Here is a 24,034-nt window from a genome sequence, read left to right as displayed (position 1 = left end):
GAGGTAGACATGCGCATAGCGCACCACAACACTGCCCGTTCACCAGCTGGGGAAGAGAAAAACACGGCAGAGGAAGTGGAAGCAGCTATCTGCTGGAATAATCTCCTTACATTGAAGCCACGCATGAACTCTGATGGACATCGCTTAATGCTACAAACGCTATTAACGTAAGCAACGCCAAATACATTCAAGGCCACAATAAAAAAAAGTCTTTCTCTGCAGTGTGCTCATAATGGTCAGAAACTGCTGTCCCCTTCTGGCTAGAAGCCGTAATTCTCTCCTGAGCACACCAGTGGCTAGAATAGGAAAACAGACACACAGCATTAGTTTCCTAACAGATTTTTGATCATCAGTAACTTTTCCTTTGGAGCTACGGAAAACAAAAAGAGGTCCAGGATTTAGACAGAGGCAAAAAGTGTGCCAGTAACTTGGAAACCAAACCCCTGCCAGCCTCCGTCGCATCGCAGCAGAAGGAATCCCCACTGGCACTGGACGGCAGGTGGAGGATCAACAGCCAGGGCGACTGACTGAGGTGATGGAGGTACTAAGCCCAGCCTGGTGGGAGTCCAGCATGTGCCAGCTCTCGGGGTCTGGGTTCTCATCCACGTGTGCACGCAGGGCAGGGAGGGTACACTAGGCGGCAGGGAAGGCCCAATGTGAGCAGAGCGGCAAGTGCCACCGAGGGCCCAGCCGACAGAGACCTTCCCATCCCAGGTTTCTCGTTCCTGCAGGTCTTCTCACTCCGGAGACCCCCACCCTAGCAGGGCACAAGCGTCCTGCACAGAGACCCTCCCATATGTAGTCAACAGGACTGGGACCCAGATGGACCTGGATAAGGAAATGTGCCCAGAGATACAAGATCGTAACCAATGACAGCCAGGCAAGGGGAAGAATCAGAGGAAGATGCAGACACCTGCCACCTGGAGGAAACTCCAAACCAGCATTGCAACTTATGGGATTACGCTGCTGCCTGAAGTTCCGGCATCCCATACGAGCAACTTGTTCATGTTCCGGCTGCTCCACTTTGGGTCCAGCTCTGTGCTCACACACCTGGGAAGGCAGTGGATGACGGTCCAAGGACCTGGGCCCCTGCCACCCATGTAGGAGACCAAGATGCAGCTCCAGGCTTTTCTGGTTTCAGCCTGCTCAGACCAAGCTATTATAACCATTTGGGGAGTGAATCAGTGGGAGGGAGGAAAGGAGGGATGAGGGAGGGAGGAAGGGAGGGAGGGAGGGAGGAAGGGAGGGAGGGAGGGAGGAAGGGAGGGAGGGAGGGAGGGAGGGAGAGAAGCAAGCTTGCAGCCATGGTCTCAGATCTCACAAGCTGCCTATCACCTAGTGCCAGGCACCTCGCATCTCATCTGACCTGGATGCTTGCCTGTGAAGTTTAAGTCGGAGTTGGCACAAGCCCGCAGGACTCTGGAGCTCCTATGTGATCAAAGAAACAAAGAATAAAAATACCAGCATCCTATGCTATGGGACAAGCAGCCCTTTCTGCAGCTGGGAACGCCGGGCCTAAGCTGCCCCTGTGTGCCAGTCTTCCTGCAGGACCAGCATGGCCTGCTCCATTCTCTAATACACTTCAGGAGGCTTCTCTGCCAAACAGGTGGACACTCCTGCCCTGCCCGTCCATGACGGCAGGTGAGCAGGTCCAGGGGGCCGACACAGCATGGTGTAAGTCACGCTAACCAACGTAGCCGCGTGGCACTTCTCTCCAAAGGAGTCCATTACAGCGGGGTTCTGGGGGTGCTTGGGCCATTGGGTTACCCCAGCAACAAGCAGTTGTTTTCCTGACCTGGTTCTTCAATCCAGTCTGTAAATACTTCTTGAAAGGCCAAAATGTAGAGATGGACAGAGCAAGTGCAGAGTCAGGAGGCCTGACCCACACACCTGCCCCAGGCAGGCCGTAGCATCAAAGTCCCCGGAGTTGTAACACCAAGCACCTGGTGCCCAATTCGCTCCTAATATCCTTGTGAGGGTTTTGACATTCATTTCCACAGCCCTGCACCCCCCGACTGCTGTCATCCCCTCAGCCAAAGAGAAGGAACCGTTGGAAATCATCTTGAACATTCCAGTGCACAAAAGTCCAGTGATGAGTTCACAGAGGACCTGAGCCAAAGACAGCTTGGCCCTGTTCCTGCCCCCCTTCAGTGACCCCCACAGCCGTGTTGGAGTGTAAGTACCTGGACGCAGGTGGTTAATTCTTGCACCGGGCAAAGTCAGAGATGTCCCGGGTCTATTCACCCCTCTGCTGACACAGGCAGGGAATCGGTCTGCCGAGCTGGGGTCCTGCCAAGGCCCAGCAAAGTCCTGCTCTCCACCCAGCCCCGACCACAAGGAAGCATCCAGAGGGCCCGCGCGAGGGCCGGGCGGCTCATCAGGCCCACCAGCAGCAGACTGCCAATGAAGCAGCTGAGCGTTGCAGAAAGGCAATCAACGAGGGCTAGTCCAGCTGCTTGGGCATTCCCAGCTGAAATCGCCAGGGCCTGCCTGCAGTTGAAAACACTGTCACTTTAAATAGTGTTGCTTCTGAGATGGCTTGCAGTTACAAAAGAGTAGGGGTTTTTCCCAAGAGCTTGGCTGATCAGATTGCGGTGATCTTACAGGAAAGAGGAGCGATGGTCCTGATTAAATCCTAGGTAACCAGAAGAGCAGGCAGGGACACCAGAGGAAGACAGATCAAGATTTTATCAAGTGGCTACCAATACTTCTTGCAAAAGTCTCCCTGGGCCTCGAGGGAGACCGGGAGTTCATGCATGTTGCCCCTCCCCCAGCAGGGACACCCTGAGACCCCTGGATCGAATCCCAAAGAGGGAGGACCTGACGCTGGGTCCTGAAACGTAGCACAGGTAACCATGGGCTACTACCCGGGAGGAACACTCAAGGCAACGAAATACCAAACCCAGAAGCAAGGGCTGGCTGCTGGTCTGAAAGTGAGAGAGATGAAGGCCGGCACAGCAGACAGGTGCTGCACACACCCTTGCCTCCCCACGGAGCTAAGGGACCACCTGAGCCGCAGGTGCAGGGGGCTCTGAGAACAAAGGTGAGATGGCCACCTGCTGTTGGGTGCCCCGCCCGCCTGTCTCGGGAACTTCCACAGCCAATTCCTGCGTGTGGATCTCCTCCTCTGGCTCCTTGTGCACGTTTTCTTCACAAATGGCCACTGTCTCCCAACTCACGCAGCCCGGAGCCATCTCAATGCTCCCCAGCCCCTTGCGTTGTCAGACCTCACTGGGACCCGCGTTCCCGTCTGCGCTCTGTGAACATTCCCAGGGATGGCGCTGTGGTGCAGCAAGCGAAGTTACCACCCACAATGCAGGCGGCCCCTAGCAGGTGCAGGTCCCAGTCCTGCGTGCTCCACTTCCCACTGCCCGGGAGAGCAGCAGCAGACGGCCCAAGTCCTGCACCCTGCCTTCTTCACGGGAGACCTGGCAGAAGCTCCTGGGCCCTGACTCGGCATTTCCCAGCCCCTGCTCTTGTTGTTAGTGGAGTGAGCCAGAAGATGAAAGAGCTCGCTCGCTCTCTCCCTTTCTCTGTAACTCTGCTTTTCAATAAGTTTTTTAAAAAGAGAGAGAGAGAGAACCTCCATATTTCACAATAAGGCAGCTGCGGCTTCAGTAGCCACACTTCATGTACGGAGTGGTCAAGTTACACGGGCAGGGAGGAGGGGCGGGGGACAAGGTTTACCAGCGCATTGCCTCAGCTCAGCTCTTGCTTTTGATTAATTTACAGTTAACTATCAGCTGAAGGAGAAAACCTTCCCAGGCCACGATTCTCACAGAACTTCAGATACCAGGGGACTTTAAAAAGCTCATGCAAGGGTCCGGCGTGGTGGCCTGGTGGCTAGGGTCCTCGCCTTGAACGCACTGCACCGGCTGTTGCGGCCACTTGGGGAGTGAATCATTGGACGGAAGATCTTTCTCTCTGTATATCTGACTTTGCAATAAAAATAAATACATCTTTTTTTTAAAAAGTTCATGAAAAATGCAATGAAAAGGTAAGTATTTTGGTGCAAGCATCTTGAAATCCACAAATTGTTTTTTTCATGACAGCATTTTCCACAAACATTTTGAAGATCCCCCACACATACAGGGATTTAAAAAACTTTTGCACCAAAAGACATATATCTTTTAATTATATTTTCCAATGACTTGAAGTCTGCTCATCTATACATGATGCACTGAATGGGAAAAACCTTGAGGCCGTGCCAGAGACGTTCCGGCCCTGGGGCCCAGGCCTGCACACACGTGGGCAGCCGGGGCAGCTCCAGCTTGGCAAGTTTGTGAGTCCAGCAAGTCCTAACTTGGGAAGTGCAGGAGTGCCTCCGCAGGGCGGTCCATGGGGCTCGGCACATGGTCAATGGCAATGGGGAGCTATGAGGCCAGATCAGGGTGAACTCCTTCTGTGTGTGGCCAAATGACTGACATCCCCAAAGCCTTGCAACATGCCAAGGTGTTAAAGCAGAGTAAGCCCAGGTGTCTGGGACAGATGTCCCTGACTGAGCGGGACCCACCAGCCCACACGGCGTCGCTAGCACCTCTCCTGACCCTGACCTTGGTCACGTCCACCCATACAACAATGTCCAGAGGCTGGTTTCAAGTCTCATAGTCTCTCTCTCTCTCTCTCTCTCTCTCTCTCTCTCTCTCTCGGGCTCACCTGAGCCCAATGAGCCTGCTGTCTCGAAGGTTCTCTGGCATCCTGGGGCCTGCCCTCCACCAGCTCCATGTTCCCAGGGAATCCCTGCCAGCCCATTCTTGCTCTGAGCAGAGGCTGAGGGCATGATGCTGCATCTCACCCCAACACCAGTCCCAGGTTAGTGTGTGTGCAAAGCAGTGTAGCTCAGCCTTTAGGGACCGCACCCATGCTTCGGCTGAGCATCCAGCGGAGGGCAGAGCAGCACCTGCTGCACAGAGGCCTTGTTCACAGTCGCACAGGGCTGCTCCCCAGGCTAAAGCCGCTGAGAGAACTGGGGCACCGCACGAGAGCTGCAGACGAACCCTCAGCCCCAAGTTAGCGCATCCTCAGCTGCTGCAAGCTTGTGTACATTATTTAAAAAAAAACAAAACAATAGCCTGTCTGTATAATACAGTCTAGAATAACTCCAAGGTCGGGAAAAGTTGTTCCATTCTAGGCACATTTGCAGAGGGTAATGACGGCAGAGCTGGGGTCAGCAGGAGGGGCTGACGCCCTGGCCAGGCTCACCTGTCCTCGAAGCACACGGTACACCTCCAGACGGGAGTCCTCTGCAGGAACACGCGGCATGCGGCACACACGCGGTGGCTGCAACCCTGGCACACAGCCCCCCGGCTCAGCAGGAGCCCCAGCGGCCGCTGGCAGCGTGCACAGGACTTCTCTGTGTACGTCCGGCTCGGGCTCTTGGCTCCTCTCCATCGGAGATGCTGCAAGTGCGCTCGCAGCTTCCTGTGGCCCATGGCAGTAAAAGAGAGAGGATTGGGCAGGGGGAAACACTGATGCCAGGCTGTAGGGGCAGGGCACAGGCTGGCACTCCACAACATAGCAGTGGGTGAGCCAGGTAGACAGCCCTCCTGTCAGGGCTGTCCCGGGGTCTGCTCAGCCATGAAATCACCCTCCCTCCCAGGCCACCATCAGCATAGCAAGCAGAGAGATTAAGAGAGAAAGGGACAAAGGGCCGGCCATTCTAGTACAGTGGGCACATGAGCTTAAACGTGCTGCCTCCATCCCTGCTCTGGGTGAAAGTTACCCAGTACAGTGAACTGATACGGGGCGGGACTGCAGCACAGCAGCATCTAGCCATTGTCACATAGCCAACAGCCATATTGGAGCTCTGATTCCTGTGCCAGCCACTCCACCTCTGAGCCAGCTCCCCACTGCTGCTCTGAGAAAGCAGCCAAGGTCAGCCCAAGGGCCTGGGCCCTGCCACCCATGGGAGGGACCCAGGTGGAACTCCTGGCTTTTGGCTTCAGCTCAGCTGAGCCCCAGCCACTATGGCCACTTGGGGAGTGAGCCAGTGGATGGAAGAGCTCTCTCCATCTCTCTCTCTCTCACTCAGGATTCACCCTGATCAGAAGAATGATGTCTTCAAGTCACTGAGGGATCTTGACTCCTCAGAGAAAATCACGTTTCCCCAGCATTTTACAGTGTCTAATGGAGACCCACTTACAGGGATGTCTAGAACACCTTGACACAAGAGCCAGCACTGTGGCATAGTAAGTTAAGACTCTACCTGTGGTGCCAGCATGTAATGCGGGTGCTGGCTCAAGTCCTGGTTGCTCCATTTTCCAACCATCTCCCTGCTCATGCACCTGGGAAAGCATCCAAGGATGGCTCAAGTGCTTGGGTCCCAATACCCACATGGGAGACCCAGAAGTTCCTGGCTCCTGGCTGCGGATCAGCCCAGCTCTGGTCTGGCTGTTGCAGGCATTTGGGGAGTGAACCAATGGTGCTGGTAGAAGATCTCTCTGTCTCTCCTTCTCATTATAACTCTGCCTTTCAAAGAAATACATTTTTTAAATGACAGAGAGAAGTTCTGGATTGACGAGGTGGGCTGGGCAGGAACACCGAGTCTTCTGTTCAGCCTGAAGGTTTCCCCTGTTCTACAAGCTTTTGATAAGGTCAAGTTTTATTTTATGGCTATGTTTTCTTGGGAGACTCTGAAAGAACTCTGCCATTAGAAACAGAATCAAACCTATTCTGTTTGTGAACTTTCTGAATCTCACTCCCTCCATGGCCTTGATAAACAGGCACCAAGGCATTCCAAGGTGGCCCTGGCCATGGCCATGGTGCTGACACTGCCCCCAGCAGCTGCAGGTGCAGCCAAGAGCAGCACAGAGTACCTGCTGATACTCGGGCACTGCCCAGGCTGCCATGCTTGCACCTTCATGTCCCCAGAGAAATAAAGGAGGGGAAGCTTGCACTCAGCTCTTCCCTCGAGGGTTGGCTGGAATCCCGCAGGATGTCCTAGAGTTAATCCCACCCAGAAGGCAGACAGATGAGCAGCCAGCTTTAGGGCAAAAAGCAGAAGTCTAAATGGTACCCAGAACAGCCTCCCAGGTCCTGGCTAAGCTTTCAAGTTCAGATCAACAGCAAGACCAGGCTTCATGCCTGGCCATGCCTTCTGCCCTTCTCAGAGCAGAGGCCCCAGGGCAGTCAGAAGCTGCAAGATCGCAACCAGCAGTGAGCACATGCCAGCAGCCCCCAATAGGAAATGCCCAAGACGGAAAGAAGTGCCCGACCAGGGCACCCAGCGTACCGGATCCTTTCCTCCTCAATGTGCCGAACGGCCTGGTCTCGGTACAGCACCTGCAGGACGACGTTCCGTTCCAGGTCCTGCAGGGAGCTCAGATCCACTTCCTGGGCCATTCCCTCTGCGTTGGTCATGGGACCGCAGTGGCAGCGGCGGCGGCAGTGGTGACCAAGTTCATGCCATTGGCCGCGAGCTCTCCATGTCTTAGGTGCGCCGGGCCTGTGCGTGTCTCCCGCCGTCTGACTGTGTCATGCCCCTTGGGCCCTGTACCGAGTCACCACCGGAGATGACTGGGGCCCTGTGCCACCTGCACTGCCGCCTCTGACATCCGCCCGAGACAGAGGCGTATCTCTGGCCTGAGGTTTGTCTTTTCTTTTGTTTTTGTTTTTTTTTTTTTCTGACCAGAGATAGTGTTAAATTATGCACGCCCCAAGCAGCAAATTTCTGCAATAGCAGAAGTGATGTCCGCACAGAGGAAACTTGGTGAGGGTAAGCGGGCAGGTGGCGAGGAGGGAAAGCCACCTTTGCCCGGCTCCTCAGCTCCTGGAGAGAGAACAACAGCAGAAAGAATCAGAGGAGACGGAATGCCCCCTGCGGATGCTTAGTGCAGTGTTTTCTGTCGTGCCAAACTGTGAGATCGTGACATTTCACAGAACAGCCTCTGCCCTCCACGCTGTCGCTTCCGTGGTCCCTCTCGGCCTCACTGAGAATGCGCGAGGAAGTGCTTCCCACGGCTAGCCACTATTTTTGCGAGTGACTTCAAAATTCACATTTAAAGCCTCCCTGCTTCTCTCTCTCCGTAAATTGGACTTTCAACATGAATAAATAATTCCTTGAAAAAAAACACTCCAACAATTATAATCAATTAGGGAAGCGTGAAGTGGCTTCACTGCAACTTCTTCAATCAATTATTTCTGGCTTTCAGTGGCTCTCCCCACGACCGGCCGCACCAAGCCTGGTATCTGAGCCATACAGCTGGAAGGTTCTGCCCACATCCTGTCACCCAGAAAACACAATGCCGTCTTTGTTCCCCTCGGAATAAGACATCCTTCCAGCAGAAGCTAACCTCCGCTGGCCGCGCTTCACACAACGCGTGCTGCAGGCACTCCACCCAGCGAACGTTCGTGAACGAGAGCCTGATGGGGCTTGCAGGCGGAACTCTGCGCCAAGGTTCTCGACCCTTGTGCGTGTGTTAGGCATTTGCCGCATAAAATAAAACACGTTAGGTAGTAAAGGAAATTGGTAACGTGGAAATATTTTTGAAGTCTCTTTACTGGAGATCAGAACAGCAGTGAAAGAGGGCAAAAATGAGAGAGAGACAGAAAGGCTGGCTTCCTCCACCCCCTCCCTGCCCCATGCCTGCAATGCCAAGTGCACCAGGCTGAAGCTAGGAGCCAAGAACTCCTTCCAGGTCTGCTCTGTGGGTGGCAGGGACCCAAGTCCTTGACCCGTCAACTGCTGCCTGCCAGGGTGCCCATTAGCAGGAAGCAGAGGCGGGACTTGAATCAGGCACACAATAGCTTAACCCATTGCATCACAGTGCCTGTCCCTACACTAAGACATAATGGGTTAAGCCACTGCTTGAGTGCAGCATCCCACATCAGAATGTCAATTTCAGCGCTGGCTGCTTCACTTTCAGCCCAGCTCCCTGTTACAGCACCTGAGAGAGCACGTGGGCCCCGTCGCCTGCACGGGAATCCAGAGATGGGGTTCTGGCTCCTGGCTTCAGCCTGGCCCACGCCAGCCACTGTGGTCATTTGGGGAGTGAGCCAGCAAATGGAAGATCTCTCTCATCACTGCCTCTCAAATTGTTTACATTTACAATATAGTAATATATAATTTCATTAAGAAAAAAAAATATCAGGCCCAGTGCAATAGCATAGTGGTTAAAGTCCTTGCCTTAAACGTGCCCCGGGATCCCATATGGGTGATGGTTCTAATAACCGCAGCCCCACTTCCCATCCAGCTCCCTGCTTGTGGCCTGGGAAAGCAGTTGAGGACGGCCCAAAGCCTTGGGACCCTGCACCCGCATGGGAAACCAGGAAGAAGTTCCTGGCTCCTGGCTTCGGATTGGTGCAGCACCAACTGTTGCAGTCACTTGGGGAGTGACCATCAGACGGACGATCTTCTTCTCTGTCTCTCCTCCTCTCTGTATATCTGCCTTTCCAATAAAATAAATAAATCTTAAAAAAAAAAGAATAAATATCTAGCAGTAATCTCATCAACATCATAATTTCAAAGCTGTAATGAATTGGAATATCCACAGTGCAGTTATAGATACAGTGCAGTGATGTAATTATGTGGTTACGGGGACATCTGTGGTCTCAGCTGGGGACAAGGCCACGTGCACCGAGGACTCTACCGTGGCTCGCTGCCTCTTCAAGGGCTCTTCAAAAGTTCCTGGAAGTTGGATTTGCCACAGATGTCCCTCAAGGGCTCCCATTTTAGCCTGCACTAAGTTTAGCTTTCTTTAAAAAAGAAAGATTTATTTTTATTTGAAAGACAGATTTATGAAGAGAAGGAGAGAGAGAGAGAGAGATCCTCCATCCGCTGGCTCATGCCACGGCCAGAGGGAGCCAAGCTGATCCAAAGCCAGGAGCCAGGGTCTTCATCGAGCTCTCCTGGTTGGGTCCAGGGGCTCAGGGGTCTGGGCTATCCTCTGATGCTTTCCTAGCCGCAGGCAGAAAGCTGGGACTTGAACCAGTGCCCATTTGGGATGCCAGCTCCTGCAGGCAGATTAGTCTTGAGTCACAGCACTGGCTCCTGAGCTTAGCTTCTAATCCCACTTGTTTGTACATTTTTATGACCCTCATAGTCATGATTTAAGGAAATACTAAGTTTTAGTTTAAGGAAAATGAAAACAAATATGTCATCCTTCCCCCATTCAGGTTCATGGGATGGCAGGCTAAGCGCTGCTGGCTCGGTGCCACTTACCCCAGGAGTAGAGGTGCCCAGGCACAGGGCAGCCAGAGCCCGAGCGAGCGATGCATGCGGTCTCCAGGCTCTAAGGAACGCCGAGCACCCGCGCTCTCCAAGGCGTGTGACTGAGCAGCAGGAGAAGACAGGCGACAAAGACTCGGGGCTGTCACTCCGCCAGCCGCTGGATCATGCGTGCCTCCTTCACCTTCCGTTTCCAGAGGAGCAGGCAGAACTAGCAGACCTCAGCTCCCTGAGGCCCCAGGTACCTGGAAAAGAGAAGAAAGCCGCCAGTGAGGACAAGTGACAGGTGTGGACGGGGAGGGGGTGCTGTGACACAGCAAGCAAAGCCACCACCTACGATGCCAACATCCCACGAGGACGCAGGTTCCAATCCTGGATGCTCCACTCAAATCCAGCTCCTGTCCAGCTCCCTGCTAGTGGCCCAGGAAAGCAGCAGAGGATGGCCCGACTACCTGGGCCCCTGCACCCACGTGGGAGACTCAGAAGCAGCTTCTGGCTCCTGGCTTCCTCTTGGGCCAATGCTGGCTGTCACGGCCATCTGGTCAGTGAACAGTGGATGGAAAATCTTTCTCTTTGTTTTTTCCTTTTAACTCTGACTTTCAAATAAACTAATACATCTTAAACAAGCCAGTGCCTGATGGAGCGCCACGGGCTGGGTGCCAAGGGGCCCGTGTCTGTCCCACCGTCTCTTGGTCTCCAGTTCCTGAAAGCTGCCTCCTGCTGCTGTCTGGTTTCCACTCCCACTGGGTCAGTCCACTATCTGGTCGATCTGGTTCTCAGGTATTTCAAACAAAGGATTTGCTTTTGGTCAATACACCTGCCCAGGAAGTTACGTGGCTGTTTCCACTCCAGTGCCCAAGTATGTGATCCGTGCATGCTGGGCTGGTAAACCCCAGATAGGAACTCCTGGGAGTTCTGGGTTCCTTAAAGGCACATCAAGGGGGGAGAGATGGGCAGGGGACGGCTCTTACTGAAGAAATGCGAGATCTGACCACCCTTAGACAAACCCACACATCTGTGCTCTGCCCACATGAAACTCTGCCTGTTCCAGACCCAGCCGTCCACTCAGTAAACACCCACTGGGCACCTTGCAAGTGCCAAGCGCCCTTCCTGAGACGTGACACAAGGCAGAACCCGCATGGAACAAAAACTTGAGGCTCATTCAGAAAAGCTTGTGGAAGAATGCAATCAAGCAGAAGTTCATTGCGGTGGAGAAACGTTTTGAAAACCACACATTGCTTTAAGGTAATGCACATTTTCCAGGAATTTCCAGAAGGTTCCCATGTGAGGTGGAACCACAGAGGACCCACAAAGTGGGCTTCTGTGCAGCAGGGTGCAGAGGGTCCCTACTCCGCACCCTGGGGGCATGCGGCAGGGACTGCCCGCAGCAGGGCAGCTGCGGGGCTCAGGGCTCAGGTACCGCTCTTGATTCTGGCTTCCTGTGAATGTCCCCACTGGGATGGCTGCATCCCTGCCACCTACTGGGACACCCAGCTGGAGCACCCAGACTCCTGGTTTTGGCCTGGCCCTGCCTTGGCTGTTGTAGGCATCTGAGAAAAGGCAGATAAAAGATTCTCTCCCTCCCCGCCTCCCACCCCACCCCAGTCTGCATTTCAAGTAAATCAAATCAAACTGCTTTTTAGAAAACGAATTCGTTTTGAGTTCAGAAGGATGCTCCAGGAGGACCATTCCTCGTGGCATCTGGATTCTCCAATCATGCAACAGCAGACCGCATGTCTGATGTCAGATGCAACTGGATTCTACACAGGCAAGCCCTGACCGCTTGCCCTCCTCCCGCTGTGGTTTCATTCTGCAAGTTCACACTGCATTAAGATCGCTATTCTTCCCTTACTTCTTTATCACAAAAGTGACACGGAAAGATTATTATAATTATGATATGTGTAAGTTGGTTGAATTAGATAGGAATTTTATTTCAGCATAGTAAAAGGTGAATTGCAAATTTGTCTTGCTAAGGGTGAAGGCTAGGGTCTCGTAAGCGTAAGAACCACCACACCCCAGAATTCCACCATCGCTAAGGGCAACTGCATTATGTGGTTTCCTCCCGGATTTACGGTAGGGTTGGCAGAACAGGGCAGGGGAACGGTGGGCGGTAGCTCTCAGCCGTGTTGGTGTGGTGGGGACCTCAGTGTGTAAGCACATTTGCTCAGATGGTGCTGACTCCCGGGTTGAGTTCTCGTTGTCACTGACAGTTGGAATCAGAGCGGCCCACAGCATTTTAGCTGCAGATTTCAATCCTCCTGAATGAGAACCCGGGGCTCTCTGAGGCTGCCACTTGGTCTCTTGCAAGTTTTGTGGCACCTGCCAGGTAGGAGATTCTCCCTGTTGCATTTTCAAATTGCTCAAAATTGCCCAAGCCATTCTCTGCTCAGAGTCTGTTTATCCAAGACAAGATGCCCCCAGGTGAGAAGCTGCTTGTTTTTAAATGTTTTGATGGTTTTGATTTGAGCAAATTTGCCCTAGCTCATGCTGGCCTGTAGGGTAGCAGAGTTCACCAGTAAGCCCAATGGGCCCAGGCGGGTGAGCTGCGACTGCTGACTCAGGCTGGTCAACACAAAGCTGCCCCACCTCCCCCCGCCCGGCAGGTTCACACACTCCCCAGTACACACTTAGCACAGTGCCGCCGCTCTTGGACGCTTTTGATTTTGGTGATATTACAGCGGCAAACACAGTGGGTCAGATATCTGTGAGAATTCACTTGCGTGTTCCTTGCACGATTCTGTCTCCCTCACAGCAGCAGGCTCGTGCGCCACACCCTCAGGGTGACAGAAGCAGGTGTGAGGGTGGTGAGCTTCGCGGTCACACACGGGGAGCAGGGAGGCCTGGCACGGCCCAGGCGCTTGTGAGCCACAGACAGGTGGGGAGCGGCCTGCAGGAGGGGGCAGGGAGTCGTCCTGGCCACTGCCACTGCTCAGGGAAGCAGCGCATCCCGCACAGGGACTCCAAGTCAGCAAGCTGGCCTCTCGGCCGCCCCCCATCTGACTTTCCCCCGCCTCTCCCTCCTTAGTTCCCCCTACAAAGCTCACCTGAGACACCCCTCACCCCAACACACACACATCATGCTCCTCTTCTCTGGGCACAGCCAGTTCCATCCACACTGAGCAATGGAGACATGGTCAGGCCAGCAGGGCTTGGGGTCTGGCCATGTGGCTGTCTGGCAGGTGGCTGTGCTGTCACTGATAGGGTGTCGGGCAAGTTACCTGAACCCTTTGGGACTTGGGGGCGGGGGGAGGGGGAGCACAGCCCGCACCTGCTCCATGGAGCTGCTGGGGTGATGGAAAGCAGGGGTGCCCCTGAAGGACTCGGTGCGCAGTGTGTAGACAGCCGGTGAATGGCGGAGGGCACATCCAGAGAGGTTAGTGCCCACGGTCGAGAAGGGTCACCGTGAGTTCACTCATGGCAGCTGCCGCCATGGCTCCCCTCGCTCTGCTTAGTCCCCCAGGGGACCCTGACTCACGGTCCTGTGTCGGAGCTGAGGGGAGGGTCTACCTTCTGGGGATGACACAGGATTTCCTGGATCCCTCTGCTTCAGATGCCCGCATCCTGTGTGGGTGCCAGTTCGATCCACACCCCATCCAGCCCCCTGCTATTGTGCCTGGGAAAGCAGGAGAGTTTGACCTAAGTCCTTAGGTCCCTGGACTCACATGGGAGACCAGAAGAAGCTCCTGGCTCCCTGCTCAGCTCTAGCCATTGTGGCCATTTGAGGAATAAATCAGTGGAAGAAAATTCTCTCTGTATCGCTCCTCTCTGTGTAACTCCGCCTTTCCAATAAAAATAAATAAATCTTGAAACAAAAATGACGACACTGAAGGTTCGGCTTGAAGAGCAATTGGATGAGTATTGTGACTTGCAGGTGTATCCATCTAATGTGGGAAGCATGAACTCAAGTAAAGCCAGAAGCCTGAACAATCACGTGTCTTCAGCTTTTGCCAAGTGGGTCTGGTGCAGTAGCCTAGCAAGCAAAGTCCTCGCCTTGCATGCCCAGAATCCCGTATGGATGCTGGTTCTAATCCCAGCTGTTCCACTTTCTATCCAGCTCCCTGCCTGTGCCCTGGGAAAGAAGTAGAGGATAGCCCAAAGCCTTGAGACCCTGCACCCATGTGGGAGACCTGGCTGAAGCCCCTGGCTTCAGATCAGCTCAGCTCCTGCCGTTGCTGCCACCTGGGGAGTGAACCAGCCGGTGGAAGATCTTTCTATCTCTCCTTCTCTCTGTAAAGCTGCCTTTCCAATAAAAATAAATAAATCTCTCTCTTTTTTTAAGTAAGACAATGCGAAAAGAGTACACGACAATACTCCCTTTGAATGGTCCTGTGCGGAGTTCACCGTCTCCCAGCTTGAAGCTCCCAGATCCCAGCTCTGTTACTTAGCCCAGTCCCCCCACAGCCCAACACATTCCTAAACTCTGCTTGATTTCTGCACCTGAGCCAGGCTGTCTGCAGGTTCTGGTCCTCCACGCAGAGCCCAGGCCCCGCATCCTTAGCTCAGTGTGTTGCGTGGCTGCAGCAGTGGCTGCCTTGCCAGAACTAGGGTTACTTGCTTCACCTCTGGGGGACATCAGCTACCTCCTGCACCCAACGGAGAAGAGCTCTCCCATGTTAGCAACTTGCTAGGGGAACCGAGTGGGTCATGGGACTCAGCCCCAGAGCGGGGACAGGGTGAGCCCACTTCGGCGATCCTTCCTCTGTCCCCGGCATGCTCTCCACACACGCCCAGGAGCAGGGACACTGAGCTCGGCCTGTGCCCGGAGGAGATGCAGGCAGCAGAGGGAAGTACTGCGACCAAGGCCAGGGGCCTCCCTCACCCGTGGGGTAGGTCCTAAGCCACTCCAGGAGATGCCCGACTCCTGCCCACGTCCACATCTTAAATACTGTCCATACACCTGTGATCAAGTGCAATGAGCACATCAGATGCCGTGAATGAGGCAGGATCATTCAGACAGCATGCAGTGACAAAAGCTCTGGAAAACCTAGGAGGAATGACTTACTTTCGAAATTTCCCGTTTCCTATTTCCAGCCCACAGTGGCCAGCTGGTCACTGAAATGGCAGAAAGCGAATGGGTCAGGGAGCGAGGACTGCGGACTTCCTGCATTCCTGCTTGGTCCCGATCTGGTCAGGCTGTGTCCCAGGGGAACGTCGGGCACCCAGACACGCATAGGGAACTGTGGTGCTTCCTGCATCTGCCCCACGACAACTTTACACATCTTCAGGACAAGAAGCAAACACACACCTGGCCCCGAGGAGAGTGAAACTAGCAAGATGCCACATTCAAGAAGGGCACACTTGAGCCAGGCAACAGCCAAAGCACAATGTGGGTTCAAGGGCCTATGGGTAAGCAGGGTGCTCAAGGCAAGCCATGGTCTGCCCCACCTGGAGAGGACAGTAAGGGACCAGGGAAGGGGACCAGGGAGGACCAGGGAGGACCAGGAGGACCAGGAGGACCAGGAGGACCAGTGTGAGGCCACTGAGACCAGGGAAGGCTTCCTGTGGGAGACACATAGCTTTGCCAGGGGGTGGGAGCCTTCCTTCTTGTGCCGGAAGCCAGAAGCAATGCTTTGCTGGCCCTCCTGGCCCAAGAACAAAGCCTGACTTGGACGTGTTGATGTTGTAGATGCAGGGTCCAGGAGGGCATGAAACGCCAGGCTGGGTGGAGGAGACATGGGGGCAGGGATGTGTGATGGTTCTTACTTGTTGGCCATTGGCCCTACTTCTTCCCTTCAGTCATTGATGAGTTACTTTGTTAATATTTGTGTGTGTGTGCGCATGTGTGCACAAACCTCTGGAATGCACACGTACAATGGGGTCTTGGAGAAGGTTGTGAAAAGATGTGTTAGGAGAAGGTACAGAGCAGGATTGCCCATGTTCGTGTTGGTGCTGCTGTAAGCCAACTCGCTCCTCTGCCGGGCAGATGCAAGGTAGCGGTGCCAGAGCACAGAGCACCCAGTAACGACCGTCAGTGGCTGCATGACTGCTGGATCTATGCTAAGCTTTGGCCATCTCTGCAGAAGGTGCTCCTGCTTATAAAAATTGTGCAATAAAACAGCTGGCCACACCTGGCCAGCTGTGGCTTCCACGTCCCATGTCCACTGATCCCACAGCACCCACAGCATCCTGAAGGCGTGTCCTAGGTTGCCGTGAGTACATTCGGAGATGTCAGTGTGATAACTAACCAGAGGGTGATGCGTTTCTCGGAAGCTGACCCATCAGCAGGCGACACACCACTGAGTCACCTCTGAGCGGCCCATCTCAGAGGAAATGCGTTTCCACCACCTCACTGGGAAATGACGCCCGAGTGGGAAAGCCACAGATGGTAGCGGCATGAACAGCGATTGCCGTCACCCCCTCACCCCAGGACCTTCAGGGAAACGGCTGTGGCCGGCCAGCCCGCGGTCTCACCCGGGCTACCCACACAGGTGGCGTGGGGTGGGGTTTCTGCACCACGCCTGCGCTGCCTCACCACAGCTGTTGCCCCCAACAGGCTCAGCTCCAGCCTGCAGCACTGGGCTCTCCGCCTCCTCTGCAGGGAAACAACACCCGTGGGATCCCACGGAGCTAGACATTTCCAGACCTGGCTCCAGCGCCCTGTCTAGCAGACCCTGGCAAGCAGCTGTGATGGCTTCCGTTCCCACCATCCAGGTGAGGCGTCCCTGTGGCTCTGGCGTCAGCTGGCACAGGCCACTGGGGAGTGAACAAACAGATGGCAGCAGCATTTCCTTCTCAAAAAAAAAGAGACAAAGAGAAAGAGAAAGAAAGAGAGGAAGAAAGAAACATAAAAGAAAAAGAATTGCCTGAAGATTTCATTAATTTTTTGCCCAGCTAAGAAGGTGGCGAGTGGAGACCAGCTCTCTGCCTCCAGTCCACCATTGTAGGCTTCAAGGGCATTTTTGCAAAGCTGAGCTGACGTGCTTGCGTGCCCACGAGGAAGCCGACCACAGCAGTGGCTCCGTACTTTATCAGCCCCTCATCTCTCTTGTGACTTATTCAGAGATTCTATTTTTCAGGAAGCTGAAGCAGCACAAGCTTCAGGATCTTTCCGGACCAGCCCCGTCTCAAACCAGTGTCTGCTTTTGGCATTTAGTATGCGCTACAAACTCCTCTAAACTTGTGCGTAGGACTTAAACTGGCAGGTCAGAGACTACGTACGATATTGTTAGAAGTCCTACAGGGAGTCACCATGCACAGTCTGCTGGGCCAACACTCACTGTGGGCCAACAAGTGCTTTGCACAGCTCATCCCAGGGGCCCCGGGGCAGCATCGTGACGTTGATGCCCCCGTTCTGCAGACAAGGCGCCGGGCCCTTGGCGTCACCCAAGTCGCTCTGACCTGGGCCCTAAGCTTCACTGAGGCAGAAAACAAACTGGAATCCCCTGCTCTCTTGCTATCCTAGCTGAACTGTCTTTTGTCAGTTCTAACATCTGAATCCCCCTTAGCTTCTATAATGTTCATTTTCCCCTCACAGTCTCTCTCTTACTAAGAAATTTGTGGGGGGTTTCTTGGGGAGAAGGGCCAGGGAGGGCCAGTATCAAGGACACTTAAAGCAAAGAAATTAAAAGGCTGTAGCAAATTTAATTCTTTAACTCTAAAATTATGTTCCCCTTCCAAAGCAGAGATGGTGGTCAATCAAGGCAGCCTAAATCAAGGGAGCTGTTTCAGAGCAAAACAGCAAGAAAGTGTAGGTATAAGAATTTCCGAATCAAAACTGGAGTCAGGTCACACCTTAAAAAAATTCACACCAAGGGGTTGAGATGCTGGCACGCTGAGCTGCCAGGCTCTGGCTCCCGACTTCCGCGACCTCTGATGCAGTCCCCAGGAGGCAAGGTGACCAGACACGCCTGGCCGGCCACGGTGGGGGTATCTGGGGAGTATCTGGGGGTATCTGGAAGCTTGCTTGCTTGTTTTATTTTTGTTTCTCTATCTCTCTTTCTCCCTCTGCCTTTCAAACACATTTAAAAAAAAAAAAGATTTATTTATTTTTATTGAGAAGGCAGATTTACAGAGAAAAGATCAGACAGAGAAACCTTCGGTCTGCTGGTTCACTCCCCAAGTGGCCACAACACCTGGAGCTGAGCTGCAGCCAGGAGCTTCTTTGGGGTTTCCCATGCAGGTTTGGTGTTTGCCATTCTCTATTGCCTTCCTAGGCTGTAAGCAGGCAGCTGGATGGGAAATGCAGCCAGCCGGGCCATGAACCCACATGGGATCCCGCCACATGAACCCATATGGGATCCCGCCACACACAAGGTAAGAAGTTGGTCACTAGGCTATTGCATCTGGCCCTCTCAAACATATTCAAAAACATTTTCAAAAAACATTTACAGCCTAAGCTTTTAAACAGCAATTTTAACTAACTGAAGTTAATTCATCGACACCATCTACCATTCTTAAAGCATGCTGCTCAAGAAATTCATCATCTCACTTAGCACCTGCTTTCCCTGTTGTCTTTCTAATGACCATCTGCTCAGCCCTGGTCACAGTAACCACCCATCTACCTGCTCCATCCCCAGAGCCACCTGCTGCTGTGGCTGGATACAGCCGCTGCGCTCCCTACCTTTGCACCTGGTTTGGAAGAAGAGTCCAGGGAGGCTCTCCGAGACAAGGAAGTCCCACTTCTTCTTCGAGAAAGAACAGGCGAGTTTCCTCTTCCTTCCTGCCAGCCCGGCTGCAGCAGCGCCTGTGCGGCCAGCCCTCGGGTTTGGCTGCTGGTGGGTCGCTAGGGACCCAGCGGGGGAACCACAGCTCCGCCCCAAGCTGTTTTCAGCAGAGACCACGGAGGCCAGGACGTCAGTGACTGAGACAGGCCTGGTTGCCTCGGATGAGTATGCAACAGCTGTGTCTCAGACAGACCCTCCGGCCTGACAAGTGTCTCCAGGACAAGCACACCCCAGGAAGAGGCGCAGCAGCACTTTCTTCTGGGCAAGAGTTACCATGACCTTAAACGACGCCCCTTGGTCTCGCTCAGTCCCGCTCTGTGTCGGTGGAAACCCTCAATATTAATTCTCACCCACAGCTGGAGCGTCTTGCTCAGCACTGAGTCCAAAGAGTCATTCTGTCCCTTGGCACGTGGTTCACGCCGGTAGGAAAAGCACCGGGTTATTGCAATGGTAGTATTTGTGTTCTTCATGTCTTTTTAATTTTTAAAAAATTTCATTTATTTGTACTGGAAATGCAGATTTACAGAAAGAAGGAGACACAGAGAGGAAGATCTTCCATCTGCTGGTTAACTCCCCAAGTAGCCTCAAATGTCAGAGCTGAGCCGATCTGAAGCCAGGAGCCTCTTCCGGGTCTCCCACGCGGGTGCAGGGTCCCAAGGCTTTGGGCCGTCCTCGACTGCCTTCCCAGGCCACAGGCAGGGAGCTGGGTGGGGAGTGGGGCTGCCGGGATATGAACCAGTGCACATACGGGATCCCAGTGTTTGCAGGGGGAGAATTAGCCAACTGTACGGGCCCTTTCTTTCTTCATCATTTCTTCCGCCACAGTGTTGCTATAAACACCTTGGAAAAGTCTCTCTGGTAAACATTTTCCCAGGACTCTGCTGAATGAGTGTCTGGCCAGGACAGGTGCAAGCCAGTTCTTCAGTTAAGACCGTGGTCAGCTGTAGCAGAAGCCGGCACTGCGGTTGTGCTGTCGTCCCCCCAGCAGTTCTAATTAGGTCATGGTCTCCCTCGCCCCCACGTCACGGCCTCCCTCACCCCCACGCGTCTTGCCCTGCTCTCACCTGTTCACGGCAGCTACTGCGGTGTCCCAGTACGGCCTTGATGAGAGCTTTGCATGGCTGAGAAGCTTGAAGCTCCTAAATCTGCTTCCTGTTCCTGCAGGCCCTGGGAGGCAGTGGCGATGCCCAAGTGAATGGGTACTTGGCACCCACTGGGATACCAGCACTGTGTTCAAGGCTCCTAGCTCCACTCCAGGCCTGCCCAGTGAGCTATTTGGGAGGCAAACCAGTGAAGAGGCGCTTGCTCTCTCTCTTTTTCTCTATCGGTCTCACTACTAAAAACAAAAAAATATTAAAAAGCTAAAACTTTGGGCCCGGCACGGTGGCGCAAGTGGTTAAAGGTCCTCGCCTTGCACGCCCGGGATCCCATATGGGCGCCGGTTCTAATCCCGGCAGCCCCGCTTCCCTTCCAGCTCCCTGCCTGTGGCCTGGGAAAGCAGTCGAGGACGGCCCAAAGCTTTGGGAACCTGCACCCGCGTGGGAGCCCCGGAAGAGGCTCCTGGCTTCGGATCGGCATAGTATTGGCCCGTTGCACTCAACTTGGGGAGTGAATCATCGGACGGAAGATCCTCCTCTCTGTCTCTCCTCTCTGTATATCCGCCTTTCCAATGAAAAAATAATAAAAATAAATCTTTTAAAAAAAAAGCTAAAACTTTTGAATAAATTCACAGTCCATCACATTGTTTAAAAATAAAGACATCTTCGGATTCCAAGGGCAATTGTTCCTTACTTGAGGATTCAGGGAGAAGTTTGGAGGTCACTGGCCTCGGGCAAAGGGACCCCGACCCCTTTAGTCAGCAAAGATGGAGTGTGACAGGGTGCTGGAAGTGAGCAGGGACTGCTCAAGACCTGGCTGGACAGCAAGATGAGGTGACACAGGCTGGCCAGGGCTGAGGCCACACCAGCAGCGGGAGAGGAGGACTGGCAAAGCCGGCGAGAGACGCTGGAACTTGGGAGTGAAGCTGCCAGGAGTGACCTCCAGAGTTCTGTGTGTGTTTGGGGGTGGAGGTGACTCCTCCCTTGAGGGTCCCTGCCCTGAATTCCCGGGGCAAACCTCGCCCTGGGAGAAACAAGTGCTGGGGCAATGCATGCCGCTGCTCAGACAAACCCTAGGACCACCCTGTGCCTCAGTGACTCCAGATGCACCTGCCCCAATTATCCTAGTTCCAGTATATGCAAGACACGGGTCACTGGGGCTGCCATTGTGTCTGCAAAAGCCAGAGCTGAAGCAGGTAGAAGTCAGGATCTGTGTCTCCCATGTGGGTGCAGGTGCTCAATGACTTGAGCCATCCTTCACTGCTTTCCCGGGCGCATTAGCAGTGAGCCAGATCACAAGTGGAGCAGTCAGGACTCGAACCAGCACTCTCTGGGATGCTGGCATGACAGCCCCGCCTGTCCTGATTGCTGTGGTTTGCATTTTTTCCGTAGATGCATAATTGACAGCTGAAGGACAAGCAATACAACACAGTACCAAGCAGAACAGAATCATGCCACTGGGGCCCCACACTGCGCTGAGAGTCGTACATCAGCAACTGGGGTTGTGCACGGTGTCCCGGGGCAGGGGCCAGGAGCTGCAGCAACAGCTACTTCCAGTTGGCATGGAGATAGTGCATCACGACGGTGCCCAGGCTGCCCAGCGGACTGCAAAACCTAAAAATAGGCACGGCGTAGCTACTCTCTTCAGCATACGATTTCTCAGCGCAGGAATCTCACTTTTGATTTAGATCAGCCTGAAGCTTCTTTCCTTTTCCATCAGACCCACTGGGCTTGAGTGTTTTGACATCGCCACATTGCAATTGCTGTCACTGTCGCCTTCTTCTGGTAGGATTCCTCGCATTACTCCGGCTGACTTAGCTTGACCCCATGCCCAACCTCAGGAACACGCTGCCAGGCACAGGAAGGAAAGGAAAGTTCAGACATCCGTGGACTTGGATTTGGTCAGTGAAGAACTGTGTGCGCTGTAGGGCAATGCTGCAAGTACAACTGTGTGCTGTACATGACGGCTAGGATTACACAGCCCAGGCTCGATAAACACGGCCTCGGCGGCCCCACTCTGCTTCCACAGTCTGCACCTGCTCATCTACGGCCAACCCCAAACTGAAAGACAAACCCCAGGTCCCCGCCACCAAGTTTCTGCATTATTTTTACATACAGAGACCCCAGAGCAGTTATAAGTCGTGCCCCATGGCCACAGAGAGCTCTGCATGCTCGGCGGGAGGGCATCTCACCGGGAGAGCAAGGGGCAGCAGGTGCCTGCCAATCGCAATGCTGGCTTCAAATTTCTGTCACCCTTGGATGGAATGCCAACTTGGCGGTACGCAGCACAACAGCTTTGCTTTCTCGCAGGTGCCATGCATTCCCTGAGCCTAGCAAACTGAGAATGACAAGAACCAGCTTTGGGAAAGACTGTCCCAGGGACCATGTCTGGAGGCCAGCGTTGTGGTTCAGGGAGCTATGCTGCTACATGGGGTGTGGCTTAGAGGCACACGGCTCTGCTTCTAACCCAGCTCCCTGCCCAGATGCTCCGGAAAGCCACAGAAGATGGTCTAAGTGCCCAGCCACTGCCACCCCATGGGGACCGCAGGTGGAGTTCCTGGCTTCCGCCTGGACCAACCCTGGGTTTTACAGGCATCTCAGGGAATGAATCAGTGGCTGGAAGAGCTCACAAGTGTGCATGCTCTCTTTCTCACTCTCAAAAATAAATAAATAAACAAATAAATCTTTAAGAGAGAGAGAGAAAAGACCATGTCTTAACTTTGTAGCCGGGCTCGGCGCGGTGGTCTAGCAGCTAAAGTCCTTGCCTTGAACGCGTCAGGATCCCATATGGGTGCCGGTTCTAATCCTAGCAGCCCCACTTCCCATCCAGTTCCCTGCCTGTGGCCTGGGAAAGCAGTCGAGGATGGCCCAAAGCGTTGGGCCCTGCACCAGCATGGGAGACCTGGAGGAAGTTCCTGGCTCCTGGCTTCAGATCGGCACAACACTGGCCGTTGTGGTCACTTGGGGAGTGAATCATCGGACAGAAGGTCTTCCTTTCTGTATATCTGACTTTGCAATAACAATAAATAAATATATTTTTAAAAATAACTGAGTAGCTATAGCAGCTCATGGAATAAGTGAAGAGGCATTCTTTTTTTATTATAAAATTTTATTTTGACATTCTTTACACAGTTAATTAGGGTAAAAAGGTTCAAGGGCTACAGGAAAGTGGATAATACTAATATGTTTTCCATATTGTTACCTTCATGTTTAAAGGGGGGTATTAAGGGAGAAGGCCCACCCAATTTCCCACCCTCCCCAGGTCCCGGATGTAGGGCATGCTCTGAGGTTCTTGCTCAAGTGGTTTTGATATTGCAACAGTTATGAATTGCTGTCAATCTTGCCACTCCAAGCACTATGAGGTCTTTGAAAAATCCACTGATTGACATAGTGCATCATAGCTGAGATGGTTGGTTGACCTGTTCTGTCTTCTCTCTTTTCTTGGTTAGGGTTCTGAGTCCAGCATTTAGATTAGGAAGATCTCCAAAGAAACTTCTTGTATGTGCTAACAAGTACAGGGCCTGGCACCGTCCATCGCTCCAATCAGCTGGTGGTTGCAATTGCTGGGTTGGTTCTGTTTTCACTCCCGACTTCCACTGGAACCAATGGGTGTTGCAGTCCAACCTGGTTCTGCCCAGCACATACTTGGCCCTCACATAAACCAGTGGGAGCTGCAGCCTAGTTGGAGCGACCCACAATAACCCCCACCAGGTCCACCCCCTACCCTGGTTTGCCAGTAAGTGTAGCAGTAATCCAGTCTGTCCCACACCCCATTCCACCCCAGCTGCTATCTTAGTTTTATGTCCTCCTGTGGAAGTGGTAACCCAAGAGGGATGAGCCCACTATTTCCCTCCCAGGCCTCTCCCATTCCCAGATTCCAGCTGATGCTGCGTCTAAGCCCAAACAACCCTCGCCCACTTTAATTTTGTTTGCACCAGTAGGAATAATCCGCCCAGCCTGGCTTTTCCCTGATCTAGTCCACATGAGGCGCACAGGTGTGGTAGCTCTGCCTAGTCTGGTCTGCTCCCATCCCAGCCTATGCTCTCCTGCGGAAGTAGTTGTCCTGCAAAGGAACCCTCCCTTATTCCCCTGCTGGCTCTGCCCACTTC

General features: G+C 53.6%; 1 protein-coding gene across 1 annotated transcript in view; it reads right to left on the bottom strand.

The window, feature by feature from the left end:
• Positions 1-10,458, bottom strand: part of SYTL3 (synaptotagmin like 3) — a 51,771-nt gene extending 41,313 nt beyond the window's left edge. Inside the window, exons 1-3 of the mRNA XM_040965393.1 lie at positions 10,160-10,458; positions 7,232-7,768; positions 5,203-5,421 (exon numbers count right to left, since the gene is read on the bottom strand). Coding sequence (XP_040821327.1) covers positions 5,203-5,421; positions 7,232-7,359 — 347 coding nt within the window. The 5' untranslated portion in view covers positions 7,360-7,768; positions 10,160-10,458. The remainder of the gene's footprint in view (positions 1-5,202; positions 5,422-7,231; positions 7,769-10,159) is intronic.
• Between the last annotated feature and the right edge of the window lie 13,576 nt (positions 10,459-24,034).

This window comes from Ochotona curzoniae, unplaced genomic scaffold, assembly GCF_017591425.1.
Source record: "Ochotona curzoniae isolate NIBS_2020 unplaced genomic scaffold, NIBS_Ocur_1.0 scaffold_3890, whole genome shotgun sequence".
In the NCBI taxonomy this organism is placed as follows: domain Eukaryota; kingdom Metazoa; phylum Chordata; class Mammalia; order Lagomorpha; family Ochotonidae; genus Ochotona; species Ochotona curzoniae.
This window is presented reverse-complemented; position numbering and strand designations above follow the sequence as displayed.